At 45.1% G+C, this 16,597-nt stretch overlaps 1 protein-coding gene across 4 annotated transcripts in view; it reads right to left on the bottom strand.

Annotated features, from left to right (window-relative positions):
* LOC115105622 (misshapen-like kinase 1) overlaps positions 1-16,597 on the bottom strand; it is a 35,739-nt gene that overhangs the window by 7,319 nt on the left and 11,823 nt on the right. The window contains exons 9-23 of one of the 4 annotated variants that reach the window (XM_029627853.2): positions 13,493-13,668; positions 12,719-12,788; positions 12,348-12,561; positions 7,371-7,478; positions 6,692-6,778; positions 6,157-6,336; positions 5,674-5,844; positions 4,966-5,121; positions 2,162-2,241; positions 1,530-1,633; positions 1,318-1,418; positions 979-1,002; positions 630-781; positions 299-416; positions 27-143 (exon numbers count right to left, since the gene is read on the bottom strand). In XM_029627853.2, the coding sequence (XP_029483713.1) occupies positions 27-143; positions 299-416; positions 630-781; positions 979-1,002; positions 1,318-1,418; positions 1,530-1,633; positions 2,162-2,241; positions 4,966-5,121; positions 5,674-5,844; positions 6,157-6,336; positions 6,692-6,778; positions 7,371-7,478; positions 12,348-12,561; positions 12,719-12,788; positions 13,493-13,668 (1,858 nt within the window). Of the gene's footprint in view, positions 1-26; positions 144-298; positions 417-629; positions 782-978; positions 1,003-1,317; positions 1,419-1,529; positions 1,634-2,161; positions 2,242-4,965; positions 5,230-5,673; positions 5,845-6,156; positions 6,337-6,691; positions 6,779-7,370; positions 7,479-12,347; positions 12,562-12,718; positions 12,789-13,492; positions 13,669-16,597 lie in introns of all 4 variants that reach the window. The other 3 variants (XM_029627850.2, XM_029627852.2, XM_029627854.2) reach the window with 3 other exon arrangements.

The following is a 16,597-nucleotide window of genomic DNA, read 5'->3' on the forward strand; positions in this document are numbered from 1 at the left end:
ATGGTCAGACAGAGAGACAGACTTACATCATAGACAGAGTCTTTCCCAGGGGAGGAGTGGGAGGCGGAGTCAGTGGGGGAGTGGGAGGGCTGCACCACGTCAGGCAGGTTGGTGTATCCATTGTGGCTCCGCTTCTCTGGTGTCTGCCAGGCAATGGGGACAAACCAGTCAAACTCCCAACACAACCGCTACATAAGAGTAAGCTAACCACCCACACACCCCCCCACGTCAGTCCTATAGGTGTGTGTTTAATGCAGATTAGTCCAGTAGGCTACTTCCTGAGAGACAGATGACTCACCCTCTGCACCAGCATGGTCTGGTCCCCGTAGCCCCCAGCCTGCCCCTCCTCCCCTCCCTCCCCCTCCTCCTCATGAACCACCATGGTGTTGACTGAGTCAGAGTCTGCATCCCGGGGACTAAAGAAAGACAGGAGAGGAAGTCAGGGAGGAAGATGGGAAGGAAACAGAGGAAGGTGACAGAGCAGAGGGCAGTGGAGGATATGGAGTGGACAGGAAAATAAAAAGACAAGGAATGGGCTTTCAATAACATTAAGTAGCTATGTCTCTAGAAAGCAGTTCCTTTTTTCTTCTTCCTGTTTGTCTGTGTGCCTCTCCCACCCTGGTACTGACCGGTCTGTGGGGCTGTCCTCCTCCTCATTCCCCTCTCCACTCTCACTCTCCTCACTGCTCTCACTGCCTTCAGAGGATGAAGAGTAGTCGTTGGCCTTCACCGGAGGTCTGGGCTGCTCCTCAGGGCGCTCCTTAGCATACAGCCCATGGTCCTGAACACAAACAGGCACACACGCAGACGACACAGACACGCAACAGACATTAGGGAATCATAGAGCTGGGCGTTTCCTCAATAGTTAACATACTTTGCCAGCATACCAGGACTATGGCAGGCTTGTGTAACTTTTAACACAGCAGCCTGACATAGTGGAAGCAAAAACATATCACAGCACACAACAGAGATACTAACCTCTCCTATTGCTCTCTTGTAACTCTGTGCATTGGAAGAAGCAGTGGACAAACAGGGAAGTGAGTGCAGAGGAAAGGGTGTGATCAACAGGTACAGAAAATAGGATCATAAAAAGAGAGCAACTGTTAGTGCAGGTGTCAATATCCAGGTGTAGGGATTGGGGAGTGAGTGCAGATATTACAATAGTGCAGAATAGTCAGTGAAGAGAGCAATATAGATTTCTACAAGTGATAAGCTTAAAAGAAGATGAGTGTGATAAGGGTGTATAAAGTGTTGTCTGATATTCCATCACGCAGTGTTCAGAGTGAGGGGGGGGGTTTACAGGTGAGGGGTACTTACAGCAGGGCGACTGGGGCGGGACGAGGTGCGAGACTCCCCTGGCTTGTGCCCCTTCATGCGCCCGTCATGGCCTAGTATGGGGGAGTCCATTTTGGAGGAGCCTGAAACCAACACACTAAATATCACATCATTGTTGGGGTTTGCTTTCATTTCGTAAAAGGGATCAAGAGATGGAGAGAAAAGCAGAGTCAGCAACAGTGTGATTTACTCACTGAGTATGCGGTGCCTCTCCAGAGAGCCAGTCTGGGGCAGATTGGATACAAGGTGCATGCTATCTCCTCTCTCCCAGCGGTCGTTGCGGCTGAGGTCTGGGTTGCTGTTAAGGAAGACACCAAATCAGTTATCTGGCCTCAGCAGTCAATATCATAACTGTGTCATGATCTACCATCATTCATGTGTCATGATTAGAATCAGAGTCATCTACCCTGACATGCATCTAAAGGCAAATCTGTGAGAAAGGGAGTAAAACAGTTACTGATGGGTGTGTTGGAACACCGTCGTCAGCTGATTATTTTGATGAATCACGATAAACCAGATGTGTTGCTTCGAGTGGGAACAGGGATTTTAGCCACAACTCTAATAAACACAGCTTACCTGTGAAATATTTTCGTGGAAAATGTCAGATACCTCCATGTTGTCAGCTTGCAGCAAAAAATATGAATAAACATAGGTGGACTTTCTGGAGAAGGAAGGAGGGACTGGGCTTTGGCAGAGGGAGGCACGGGCTTTGTTGAGACAGAGTGGGAAGTGTTTTCCTCCAGAACCTAAATCAAGTAGTGGGAAATTGTGCGTTCTTGACACCGAGATTAGACAAGAGTAGCTCAAATGTGTCCTCCTGAGTTACCTGGCTCTGACTGGATGCCTGATGCCAGACGAAAGGTTGGTGTTGAGAGCTGTGGCAATGGAGGCTGTCCTCTGGGGAATCTGGGAAAGATACAGTGAAATACCACATTAACATATAGATCTATATAGCCTTTAGAGAGCTCCAGACTGCGACCATTTAGTACCATTATGTGACCCCTCGACTTGGCTGTGCGAGTACATTTTTTTTATTCTCTCAAAACGTCTAAACCCATGATTTGGTCAAACAGTAAAGCACATTATCCTTAGGATTCCTGTCATTAAAGTGTCTGCCTGCCCCTGTAAACTGGGGCCTGCTGCTGTGTCGAGGGGGGGAAATGCTGCGGGAGAATTTCTCTTTCTGATTGTGTAAGATTTCAAAATCCAATTGCGGGGAAAACACAGCTATCCGGTTGTCACGGTCAAAGAGGTGGTTCTCAGCTTTCTGTAGTATAATTTATATAAACAAGAGATAAAAGTAACAAGTAATTAATGAGCAGCAGTAAAAATAAACAATATATACAGGGGGGGCACAGAGTCAATGTGCAGGGACACCGGTGAGTTGAGGTAGTATGTACATGTAGGTAGAGTTAATTAAAGTGACTATGAATAGATCACAGCAGAGAGTGGCAGTGGTGTGGAGAGGGGGGGGGGGGGCAATGCAAATAGTCTGGGTAGCCATTTGACTAAATGTTCAGGAGTCTTATGGCTTGAGGTTAGAAGCTGTCTAGAAGCCTCTTGGATCTAGACTAGGTGGTCTGGTACAGCTTGCCATGCGGTAGCAGAGATAACAGTCTATGACTTGGGTGACTGGTGTCTGACAATTTTTAGGGCCTTCCTCGAACACCGCCTGGTATAGAGGTCCTGGATGGCAGGAAGCTTGGCCCCAGTGATGTACTGGGTCATCCGCACTACCCTCTGTAGTGGCTTGCGGTCGGAGACTGAGCAGTTGCCATACCAGGCAGTGATGCAACCAGATGCTCTCGATGGTGCAGCTGTAGACATTTTGAGGATCTGAGGAACAATGACAAATCTTTTCAGTCTCTTGAGGGGGAATAGGTTTTGTCGTGCCCGCTTCACGACTGTCATGGTGTGCTTGGACCATGTTAGTTTGTTGGTGATGTGGATACCAAGGAACTTGAAGCTCTGCTCTCAACCTGCTCCACTCATCCGTCGATGAGAATGGGGGAGTGCTCGGTCCTCTTTTTCCTGTAGTCCACCATAATCTCCTTTGTCTTGATCACGTTGAGGGAGAGGTTGTTGTCCTGGCACCACACAACCAGGTCTCTGACCTCAGCCTGTAGGGAGGTCTCGTTGAAGTCGGTGATCAGGCCTACCACTGTTGTGTCATCGGCAAATTTAATGGTGTTGGAGTCGTGCCTGGCCGTGCAGTCATGAGTGAACAAGGAGTACAGGAGGGGGCTGAGCATGCACCCCTGAGGGGCCCCCGTGTTAAGGATCAGCGTGGCGGATGTATTGTTACCTACCCTTACCACATCCTTAGCTTAGTGATGAGCTTTGAGGGCACTATGGTGTTGAACGCTGAGCTGTAGTCAATGAATAGCATTCTCACATAGGTGTTCCTTTTGCCCTGGTGGGAAAGGGCAGTGTGGAGTGCAATAGAGATTGCATCATCTGTGGATCTGTTGGGGCGGTATGTAAATTGGAGTGGGTCTAGGATTTCTGGGATGATGGTGTTGATGTGAGCCATGACCAGCCTTTCAAAGCACTTCAAGGCTACAGACGTGAGTGCTACGGGTCGGTAGTCATTTAGGCAGGTTACCTTAGTGTTCTTGGGCACAGGCACTATGGTGGTCTGCTTAAAATATCTTGGTATTAGACTTGGACAAGGAGAGGTTGAAAATGTCAGTGAAGACACTTGCTAGTTGGTCAGCGCATGCTCGCAGTACACGTCCTGGTAATCCGTCTGGCCCTGCGGCCTTGTGAATGTTGACCTGTTTAAAGGTCTTACATCGGCTGCGGAGAGCGTGATCACACAGTCTTCCGGTACAGCTGGTGCTCTCATGCATGTTTTAGTGTTATTTGCCTCGAAGCGAGCATAGATGTAGTTCAGCTCATCTGGTAGTCTCGTGTCACTGGGCAACTCTAGGCTGTGCTTCCTTTGTAGTCTGTAATGGGTTGCAGGCCCTGCCACATCTGGCAAACGTCAGAGCCTGTGTAGTACGACTCAATCTTAGTCCTGTATTGACGCTTTGCCTGTTTGATATGGCTTTGGGATACGGAGCGCAGGAGATGCGCATAGGCCACTGCGATTGCACAGGCCTTATGTTTATCGGGACATTAATGTTCGATTATTATGTGGCTACTAGCAGTGGGTATTATATTTAGAGTTAACGATCTAGCTAATGTGTTTTGAGTTTCCACTTACTCAGGCAGTGAACTAGCCCCAAATAAATTAAAATATTTATAATTCTGTAGCCCTGTTTTAACAGTAAAATATAACAATAGCTTAATTGTCAACCCAAAATGCACGACAATCACTGGATTAGGTTGCATATTAAAATATTTTGAATCACAACATGAAAAGATGACGAAAAAGTATTTCTTGAATACTGTCTCAGTAGTCTATTACACTTAAATAACGCACTGAGAGTGACTTTATAAGATGATCAAAAGATATATATATATATTACGTAACGCTGTGAAAAAAATTGGTGTGACCAAATCCTGGGCTGGTGCCACCAACTGAAAACTGTAGTGGCACAAGCGCCACCAGGGAAAATTTTAGTCTGGAGCGCTGTCTTTAGTCAACATCTAAAGACTAAAACCCAGCAGGTGGTCTCTGACCTTGGGCGGCTGCTCCATCTCTGGCAGGCGGATCCAGGGGCCGCGGTCCTCCCTTGTGCGAGGCTGTGGGGCGGGGCTCTCGGAGGTGGGGTCGGAGTTCTGTCGGACCAGGTCCCTGGAGTGGACAGGGCGGGGGGTGGGGGTAGGGGATGGGTCCTGGGTGGGGAAGGCGGACATGGTCTTAGTGGGCTGGTCACACAGTGACTGGGAGCGGGGGACAGGGGCAGCGTAGGGCTTCAGCGGAACCAAGTGGGCCATCTGGAACTGCAAGGGGGCAGCGGTGAGGAAGGAGGGAAGGGAGTGTGAAGGTGGAGGAGCGGGCAGGGTAAGGCAGTGAGAGCAGGCAGGATAGAGTGGGACAGGATTGTGCATGTTGAGGATTGAGCATTGTGCATGTTTTAAGATGGGGAATAGAGGTATTTTTGCCATTTTATGAAATGTCAATAAAACAATATGAAAGCAATAAGAAGGGGAGAGGGTGGGTCCAGGAGGAGAAGGGAGAAAAGGAAGGTAAATAAGATTGGAAATAAATACAGTTCAAAGAAGCATTATTAGACAGGGGGTAATGCAGCTCAAGAAAGAAAGACAACGCAGTCGCCACTGTGCTAAACCAGTATTTGACCAAAATGTCTGCAATGTTGTAACACGGGAAGACACACAAATAAAGTACAAACTGACTAATACATTTCCAGATGAACACCAACACACCTTGCCCTGTCCCCCCTGAGGTTCAACAGGCCGCTGCATAGGCGGGGTCTGAGTAGCCTGGCCCCCTCCGGATTGGCTGATGGAGTCGGAGCGTGATTGGATGGCAGTGTCAGAGACAGTGGTGCAGATTTTGGGTGAGCCCTGCCTGTTGAGCTTACTGCGCTCCTCCACCTGAGACAAAAGGAGAGAAGGAAAGGGAGGCAAAGACGGGGGACAGGAGACAGGGAGAGGGAGGAAGAGAGCATATCACACAGAGATGTCGATTCAGACTAACTTTCAGGAAAAAAAGATGACACCTAAGGTGATACTACATAACTGCTTGTATATGCTAGCTTGTTACAGGGAAATAGCTAAATGTATTCCACTGGTATTAATCTACATTACTCCAGGTTATAAAACACTATGTAATGAAAGGTGTGGTTCCTAGGGTTATCTAGGAAGTAAGAGCATGTTCCACTGTTCCTGTCTGTGTGGTTATTGTACCTCTCGGGCCCAGGCGGGCTTGTTGTTGGGCTCCAGGTTCTTGCTGTAGTGGTAGAGGGGCTGGGGCTTCTTGTCCTGTTGCTGCTGCTGCAGAGACACCAGGTAGGCATGCTCCTGCTGCAGCTGCCTCTGCAGACGCTCAGACTGCCTCTGCTCCTCCAGCTGCTTACGTTTGTACTCCTGCACACACACCATGATACGGTCAAAGCAGACTTACCAAGGACTGAGCATGGCTAGTACACAATACACAACGCTTTGACATGCCCCCAAAACAGACACAATCCCACATACAAAGATGGGGACATCATGCAGGGTACACATAGACAAGGGCTGATTCTCCACTTCTCTCAAGAAACGTTCTCATCAAGTAAAAAGCAACATACAGAACATGGAGTGTTTGATGCCTCTAGTGGTGAGAGGTGTGAAGTGCAAGAAGGAGGAGGAGGGTGAGCAGTATGCCCTGCAGGCAGAGGTAGGGGTAGACTAGGGCTGAGGAGAGGAGGTGACTGCAGGAGAAAGGAAGGAAGAGAGTTACCATGAGCAGTGCCTGCTCCTGAAGCAGCTGCTGCTGAAGGATTTCTAACTGCCGCTGTTCCTCCTCTAACTTATTTCTTATGAACTCCTGAAGAGAGGTGGAGGAGGGGTGAAGAGGGAAAGGAAAGACAATGGAGAAGAGGATAGATATAAATAGACCACGATGTAGGCGGGGGGGGGGGGGGGGGGGGTTTATGACTGTCATACACTAGCTAGTATACAGCCCTAGTGATTTGTCGTGGCTTTAAAGTTATACATTCACACTAAAAGCTAAAATGGTATTAGCTATTTTCTATTGAATATCTACTGTAAAGACTACAATACAGTTCCATATAGGCATCACGTCTATCAGTACTAGATGCAGGTTAGTTATCGTGAAGAAACGGGCCATGGTAGGAGAGTTAAAGGTTGGAGAAAAGAAGACTAGGAGAGTAAATTATAAAACGTAGGTTGACTGTGATATAATGCCAGTCACTGTGTGGTAGAGGTAGAGCGGAAACGGAGCAGCAGAAACTGAGCTCTTGCACAGAAAACACACTAATTTAGATCCCGGCTGCCATGGCAACCAGCACACGAACATTCCACAGCTAGAATGGCTTGCAGTAGGCTGCAGAGTAGGCTACACCCACACCTCTCCCCAATTGGCTGATTGTGCTCCTGTGCTTCTCGTGGTTGGTTACCTGCTCCCTCTCAGCCAGCCTCCTATCCTCCTCCCTCCGTATATCGTCAAGTCTCCGATGGGGGCCCTTTTCTTGCTGTCTCACCATCTCTCGCTCTTTTCTCTGTTGCTGAGAGGGATGACAGGAGAGAGAAATTTTTGTGGAGGCCACATTTTTTTACATTAGTTGTGGTTATAATGGATGCCTTGCATAAACCTTTAGTTTTTTTCCCCCTCTAACGCGAGAGGAAATGGAGAGAGAGAGAGAAAATGGAGAGAGAGAGAGAGAGAGAAAATGGAGAGAGAGAGAGAAAGAGAGAGAGAGAAAATGGAGAGAGAGAGAGAGAGAGAGAGAGAGAAAATGGAGAGAGAGAGAGAAAAGAGAGAGAGAGAGAGAGAGAGAGAGAAAATGGAGAGAGAGAGAGAGAGAGAGAAATGGAGAGAGAGAGAGAGAGAGAAAATGAGAGAGAGAGAGAGAGAGAGAGAGAGAGAGAGAGAGAGAAGGAAAAGAGCGAGAGACAGCGAGAGAGCAAAAGAGTGAGCGAGTGTGAAAGAGAGAAAGAGCATGTTAGGTGTGAGTCACTGCCAGCCCGTTACCAACAGCCACTGCAGCCCTGCTCCTCTGCTGAGACCGCACAGCTCCCTGATTCAAACACTTGGCCAGTTGTTCTTTTAATTGTTATCACCCTGAATAGTTTTAAGCCGCCTTCTGAAAAGACACTACAGCCTCCCTATTAAAACAACTCCCTTGAGAGAGGATGCCTCTTAGAATTGAGATAGCACTTGCTAATGACACGTTTTACATTTAAATGTCCGTCTTCTCTTTTGTTGTTGAGAATTAATGATTAACAATCTCGAGACAATATTGAGCTATCATTTTTAGTTCTCTCCCTGACGCTAAGTTGCTTCCTGACCTTGTGATAATCAATTCCCATCTACTCCACACTGTATGCAGGTAATCCAACATTAATTGAGATTTAAATCCAGTGGAAGTATTTTAATTGGCACAGAAATTATGTGCAATTATTCATAATTATCATTAATAAAAAATGTATTATAGATATCATCAAACCGTTGGTGTTACCAACTTGCTAAATTAGCAAGCTTCATATCCTGCTGTATTACGGTATCTCCCTAAACAGTGGCAATGTACATAACAGCTTAGTACAATCCCAGTAAACCGGTCTACTGTGAAAGCCTTAACTTGGAGTGACATAAATAGCTAGATAAAAGGCTTGTGATGATTCATTCTTTGTAAGGTGGGATCAAGTCAGCTGAACCATGTTGGTCACAGGTTTTACCTCAAAGGGTAAAAACGTGGTTTGATTAAGCAAGCTAAAGAACACAAACTGCAGTTGATAAGGTTGTCAGTGAGTCTGTGTGTGTGTGTGTATTAGAGGTCGGCCGATTAATTAGGGCCGATTTCAAGTTCATATAACAATTGGAAATCGGAATTTTTGGACACCAATTTGGCAGATTTTTTTTTTTTACACCTTTATTTAATCTTTATTTAACTAGTTAAGTCAGTTAAGAACACATTCTTATTTTCAATGACGTCCTAGGAACGGTGAGTTAACTGCCTCGTTCAGGGGCAGAACGACAGATTTTCACCTTGTCAGCTCGGGGGATTCAATCTTGCAACCTTACAGTTAACTAGTCCAAAGCTCTAACCACCTGATTACATTGCACTCCACGAGGAGATTGCCTGTTACGCGAATGCAGTAGAAGCCAAGGTAAGTTGCTAGCTAGCATTAAACTTATCTTATAAAAAACAATCAATCATAATCACTAGTTAACTACACATTGTTGATGATATTACTAGTTTATCTAGCGTGTCCTGCGTTGCATATAATCGATGCGGTGCGTATCGTTGCTCCAATGTGTACCTAACCATAAACATCAATGCCTTTCTTAAAATCAATACACAGAAGTATATATTTTTAAACCTGCATATTTAGCTAAAAGAAATCCAGGTTAGCAGGCAATATTAACCAGGTGAAATTGTGTCACTTTTCTTGCATTCATTGCACGCAGAGTCAGTGTATATGCTACAGTTTGGGCAGCCTAATTTGCCAGAATTTTACGTAATTATGACAAAACATTGAAGGTTGTGCAATGTAACAGGAATATTTCGACAAATGGATGCCACCCCTTAGATAAAGATAAAGGAACGGTTCCGTATTTCACTGAAAGAATAAACGTCTTGTTTTCGAGATTATCGTTTCCGGATTCGACCATATTAATGACGTAAGGCTCGTATTTCTGTGTGTTATTATGTTATAACTAAGTCTATGATTTGATAGAGCAGTCTGAGCGGTGGTAGGCACCAGCAGGCTCGTAAGCATTCATTCAAACAGCACTTTCGTGCGTTCTGCCAGCAGCTCTTCGTTGTGCATCAAGCATTGCGCTGTTTATGACTTCAAGCCTATCAACTCCAGAGATTAGGCTTGTGTCACCAATGTGAAATGGCTAGCTAGTTAGCGGGGTGCACGCTAATAGCGTTTCAAACGTCACTCGCTCTGAGACTTGGAGTAGTTGTTCCCCTTGCTCTGCATGGGTAACGCTGCTTTGAGGGTGGCTGTTGTCGTTGTGTTCCTGGTTCGAGCTCAGGGAGGAGCGAGGAGAGGGACGGAAGCTATACTGTTACACTGGCAATACTAAAGTGCCGATAAGAACATCCAATAGTCAAAGGTTAATGAAATACAAATGGTATAGAGAGAAATAGTCCTATAATAACTACAACCTAAAACTTCTTACCTGGGAATATTTAAGACTCATGTTAAAAGGAACCACCAGCTTTCCTATGTTCTCATGTTCTGAGCAAGGAACTTAAACTTTAGCTTTCTTACATGGCACATATTGCACTTTTACTTTCTTCTCCAAACACTTTATTTTTTGCATTATTTAAACCAAATTGAACATGTTTCATTATTTATTTGAGGCTAAATTGATTTTATTGTTAAGTTAAAATAAGTGTTCATTCAGTATTGTTGTAATTGTCATTATAAATAAAATACTATTTTTATACAAAATCGGACGATTAATCGGCATCGGCTTTTTTTGGTCCTCCAATAATCGGCATCGAAAAATCACAATCGGTCGACCTCTAGTGTGTATGTATATATATATTTTTTAATTTTTTATTTTATTTTACTAGGCAAGTCAGTTAAGACTTGAGTTAACAAATTCGTATTTTCAATGACGGCCTAGGAACAGTGGGTTAACTGCCTGTTCAGGGGCAGAACGACAGATTAGTACCTTGTCAGCTCGGGGGTTTGAACTTGCAACCTTCCGGTTACTAGTCCAACGCTCTAACCACTAGGCTACCCTGCCGCCCCATGTGTGTGTGTGTGTGTGTGTGTGTGTGTGTGTGTGTATATATACAGTGGGGCAAAAAAGTATTTAGTCAGCCACCAATTGTGCAATTGTAAAACGATGAGAGAGGCCTGTAATTTTCATCATAGGTACAGTTCAACTATGATAGACAAAATGAGAAAAAAAAATCCAGAAAATCACATTGTAGGATTTTCAATGAATTTATTTGCAAATTATGGTGGAAAATAAGTATTTGGTCACCTACAAACAAGATTTCTGGCTCTCACAGACCTGTAACACTCGTTACCTGTATTAATGGCACCTGTTTGAACTTGTTATCAGTATAAAAGACACCTGTCCACAACCTCAAACAGTCACACTCCAAACTCCACTATGGCCAAGACCAAAGAACTGTCAAAGGACACCAGAAACAAAATTGTAGACCTGCACCAGGCTGGGAAGACTGAATCTGCAATAGGTAAGCAGCTTGGTTTGAAGAAATCAACTGTGGGAGCAATTATTAGGAAATGGAAGACATACAAGACCACTGATAATCTCCCTCGAACTGGGGTCCACGCAAGATCTCACCCCGTGGGGTCAAAATTATCACAAGAACGGTGAGCAAAAATCCCAGAACCACACGGGGGGACCTAGTGAATGACCTGCAAAGAGCTGGGACCAAAGTAACAAAGCCTACCATCAGTAACACTACGCCGCCAGGGACTCAATCGTGCAGTGCCAGACGTGTCCCCCTGCTTAAGCCAGTACATGTCCAGGCCCGTCTGAAGCTTGCTAGAGAGCATTTGGATGATCCAGAAGAAGATTGGGAGAATGTCATATGGTCAGATGAAACCAAAATTGAACTTTTTGGTAAAAACTCAACTCGTCGTGTTTGGAGGACAAAGAATGCTGAGTTGCATCCAAAGAACACCATACCTACTGTGAAGCATGGGGGTGGAAACATCATGCTTTGGGGCTGTTTTTCTGCAAAGGGACCAGGACGACTGATCCGTGTAAAGGAAAGAATGAATGGGGCCATGTATCGTGAGATTTTGAGTGAAAACCTCCTGCCATCAGCAAGGGCATTGAATATGAAACGTGGCTGGGTCTTTCAGCATGACAATGATCCCAAACACACCGCCCAGGCAACGAAGGAGTCGCTTCGTAAGAAGCATTTCAAGGTCCTGGAGTGGCCTAGCCAGTCTCCAGATCTCAACCCCATATAATTTTTTGGGAGGGAGTTTAAAGTCCGTGTTGCCCAGCAACTGCCCCAAAACATCACTGCTCTAGAGATCTGCATGGAGGAATGGGCCAAAATACCAGCAACAGTGTGTGAAAACCTTGATGACTTTTGACCTCTGTCATTGCCAACAAAGGGTATATATAACAAAGTATCGAGATAAACTTTTGTTATTGACCAAATACTTATTTTCCACCATAATTTGCAAATAAATTCATTAAAAATCCTACAATGTGATTTTCTGTTTTTTTCTCTCTCATTTTGTCTGTCATAGTTGAAGTGTACCTATGATGAAAATTACAGGCCTCTCTCATATTTTTAAGTGGGAGAACTTGCACAATTGGTGGCTGACTAAATACATTTTTGCCCCACTGTATGTGTGTGTGTGTGTATATATAGGTGTGTTTGTGTGTGAGTATGTGTATGTGAGTATGTGTGTATTACCTCTTCCAGGCGGCGGCGCTGTTCTTTCTGCTCCTCGATGCGTTTCTGTCGGTCGTGCAGCAGCTGTCTCTTGTGTTCCTCTGGGTCTCTACGCTGGGCAGCCAGCTGGGCCTGCTGTCTCTTCAGAGCCTCCGAGCGCTCCTTGTTCTCTTGCTGAAGACGCAAGAAGTCCCGCCTCAACGTCGACTCACCCGGCACATTCAGGATGGAGGTACTGGAGGAGAGAGAGGTGGAAGGGTTAGAAAGGAGGATTTAGATATGGAGGAATATAGCAGGATGAGGTGATGAGAGATCATAGTAGAGAATCAGGAGATTGTGACATTAATCTCAGGACACTATATTATTATTTTACGGGGGTAGTGTAGTGTTACCTGGACTCCCTGTCTTCCCCACGGTTCTCATCCTCCTCATCACTGCCACTGTATTCATACTCTGTCTCCTCTGAGACAAAGGGAGTGAGAGAAAGAATTAACAGAAATGAGAAAGTATATCACATAGTAGTGAAAACATACTAGGTAACTGCCAAAAAGGAAACACATGAGTAAATGAGGGATAAAAAGTATATTGAAAGCAGGTGCATCAACACAGGTGTGGTTCCTGAGTTAATTAAGCAATTAAAATCCCATCATGATTAGTCATGTATAAAAATGCCCAGTTGCCCATTATTTTGGCTACTATGGCTAGAAGAGATGTCAGTGACTTTGAAAGAAGAGCCTTAAAGGACCGCAGGGGGTTTAAAGGGTGTGTGGTTGTGTCTCAGTCACCAGATCTCAACCCAAATTAACACTTTAGAGCGGTGCCTGAGACAGCATTTTCCACCACCCTCAACAAAACACCAAATTATGGAATTTCTTGTGGAAGAATGACATCACATCCCTCCAATAGAATTGCAGACACTTGTAGAATCTATGCCAAGGCGCATTGAAGCTGTTGTGGCCCAATGACCTATTAAAGACACTATTTTGGTGCTTCCTTTATTTTGGCCGTTATCTGTATGTACATATAGTGACAATAATCCACCCAATCTTCTCAGTCAACATCAAACCCTCCAACCATTATGCACACAGACATGTGCAAAACACAATATCTCATGCCCAACCCAAACAGGCCTCAGTCGGGCCCAGGCCGGCCCTTCCCTCGCTCACCCTTCTCGCCCCTCTTCTTGCGTGTGCGGTCGATGTGGTCTTTGAGCTGGATGCGGACCTGGCGCTCCGTGGGCTGGTCCCGGATGAACGAGTGCTTCAGGAGCTGCTCTGTGGTTGGCCGGCTGGTGTACGTCTTCACCAGGCAGCCCTCTATAAAGTCTATAAACTTCTTAGACCTGGAGGTGGGGTGGGTGGGTCAGGTGAGGAAGAGGGGAGTGTTGAGTAACAGGTGTTTGGTGGAGAGAGATGGGAGAGCTGGTGTGAGTGGGAATTTTAGGAGGCCTGGTATCTCCTGTAGGTCGCATGTATTTGGGAATGAAAACTATTCCAAGATGAGTGTTCAGAAAGAAAGGAGAAGAACAGGGAAGGTCTGTGTACGTGGGAGTGAAAGAGAGACAAAAAGACAGTCCGAGTATCCATACATTAAATGTACAACAGTGCCTCTATCGGTAGATTTTTTCACTGCTATTTTCATTAGGATGTACTTGGGTGTATCAATTGCAGTAAAGTTGTCCACATGACTTGTCTGGAGGCCAATAGCTATCACTAAGGTATGTACTATAGGTCAACCAAATGAAACATGTGCATTGAGCAACAACTTCATTCAATACATTCTTGTCTTAGTCATTGAATCATTTGTATGAGTAGTTTAAATATGTGATTTGCAGATGACTCGCTTATTTGAGGTCTAAGAATGTCTTCCTACATGCCTGGTTTGTCAGGGAAAGAATAGTGCAAGTAAAAAACAGGCTACGTTATTTAAGTTAGGGCTGTTGTGGTGACCGTATTACCGCCACACCGGCGGCCACAAGTCAGGAAGGCAGTCAAATTCTACATGACCGTTTAGTCGCGGTAATTAGGCTTCTCCAAGAACTGATGCTGGTCATTAGCCTACCAAACTTACTAACTGCCTGGCACTCAGCACTATTGTCCCTCTAAAATAATTTCAAATTTTATTTGTCACATGTGAATACAAAAAAGGTGTAGACCTTACCGTGAAATGCTTACTTACAAGGCCCTTAACTCCATTTATTGAACTGCATTTTTGGTTAAGAAAATATTTACAAAATAATGTACATTTAAATTCAAAAAGTAACAAGAAAATTACATAACGAGGCTATATACAGGCGGTATCGAGCCAATGTGCGGGGGGCGTACAGGTTAGTCGAGGTAATTTATAAAGTGACTATGCATAGATAAACAGCGGGTAGCAGCAGTGTAAAAACAGGGGGGGATGTAAATAGTCCAAGTGTTCATTTCATTAATCGTTCAGCAGTATTATGGCTTGGGGGTAGAAGCTGTTAAGGTCCCAAACTTGACTCTCCGGTACCGGTTGTAATGCGGTAGCAAAGAGAACAGTCTATGACTTAGGTGACTGGTGTCTGATTTTGTGGGACTTCCTCTGACACCGCCTTGTATAGAGGTCCTGGATGTCAGGAGGCTTGGTCCCACTGATGTACTGGGCCGTACGCATACCTTACGGACAGATGCCAAGCAGTTGCCATAACAGACAGTGATGCAAACAGTCAGGATGCTCTCGATGGTGCAGCTGTAGAACTTCTTGAGAATCTGGGGATCCATGCCAAATCTTTTCAGTCTCCTGAAGGGGAAAATGTGTTGTCGTGCCCTCTTCACGAGGCGGTATGCAAATTGGAGATGGGTCTAGGATTTCTGGGATAATGGTGTTGTGAGCCATGACCAGCCTTTCAAAGCACTTATTGATGAAGCCAGTGACTGATGTGGTGTACTCCTCAATGCCATGGGAAGAAACCCGTAACATATTCCAGTCTGTGCTAGCAAAACAGTCCTGTAGCTTAGTATCTGCGTCATCTGACCACTTTTTTTATAGACCTGGTGCCTCCTGCTTAATTTTTGCTTGTAAGCAGAAATCAGGACGATATAAATATGGTCAGATTTGCCAAATGGAGGGCGAGGGAGAGCTTTGCATGTGTCTCTGTGTGTGAGGTTAAGGTGGTCCAGAGTTTTTTCCCTCTGGTTGCACATTTAACATGCTGGTCGAAATTAGGTAAAACAAATGTAAGTTTCCCTACATTAAAGTCCCCGGCCACTAGGAGCGCTGCCTCTGGAAGAGTGTTTTCCTGTTTGCTTGTGGCCGTATACAGCTCGTTGAGTGCGGTATTAGTTCCAGCATCAGTCTATGGTGGTAAACAGACAGCTACGAAGAATATGATAAACTCTCTAGGTAGATAGTGTGGTCTACAGCTTATCATGAGATGCACACCTGAGCTAGAGTAAAACCTTGAGACTTCCTTAGATATCGTGCACCAGCTGTTGTTTACAAATATACATAGACCGCCACCCCTTGTATTACCAGAGGCTGGTGTTCTATCCTGCCAGTACAGTGTAAAACCCGCCAGCTCTATGTTTTTCATGTCGTCGTTCAGCCACGACTCAGTGAAACATAAGATTACAGCTTTTAATGTCCAGTTGGTAGGATATAGGTGCTTTTAGTTTGTCCACACTATTATCCAGCGATTGTACGTTGGCCAATAGTATCGATGGCAAAGGCAGATTAGACACTCGTCACCGGATCCCCACAAGGAACCCTGATCTCCTTCCGCATAACCTCTCTTTCTCATGTGAATGACGGGGATGAGGGCCTGTTCAAGTGTCTGGAGTAAATGCCTCTCGTCCGACTCATTAAAGAAAAATTATTTGTCCTGTTCAAGGCGAGTAGTCACTGTTCTGATGTCCAGAAGCAATTTTCAGTCATACGAGACGGTAGCAGCAACATTATATACAAAATAAGTTAAACAATGCAATATATAGATATATTTTTTGCACGGTTGGTTAAGAGCCCATAAAACTGCAGCCATCCCCTCCGGCGCCAATACACATTACACTTCACAACGGTCTTGGTGTATTTGGACCATGAGACCTATAGTCCACGATCAATGCAAATGTATTTGAAAACATAAATCAAACAATTAATGAGAGCCCATGAGCTCATGTTGCAGAACATTTCTATCCCATTAGCTTTATATAGACTAGGCAATGTTTATTTCTCAGCTTTCCTAATATTAAGCAGATTGCTTATATTTACAACAGGAGTACAGCCTACCTGGCTGGCATGCAGGAAAAAGA

The sequence above is a fragment of the Oncorhynchus nerka genome, linkage group LG22, assembly GCF_034236695.1.
Source record: "Oncorhynchus nerka isolate Pitt River linkage group LG22, Oner_Uvic_2.0, whole genome shotgun sequence".
NCBI lineage: Eukaryota > Metazoa > Chordata > Actinopteri > Salmoniformes > Salmonidae > Oncorhynchus > Oncorhynchus nerka.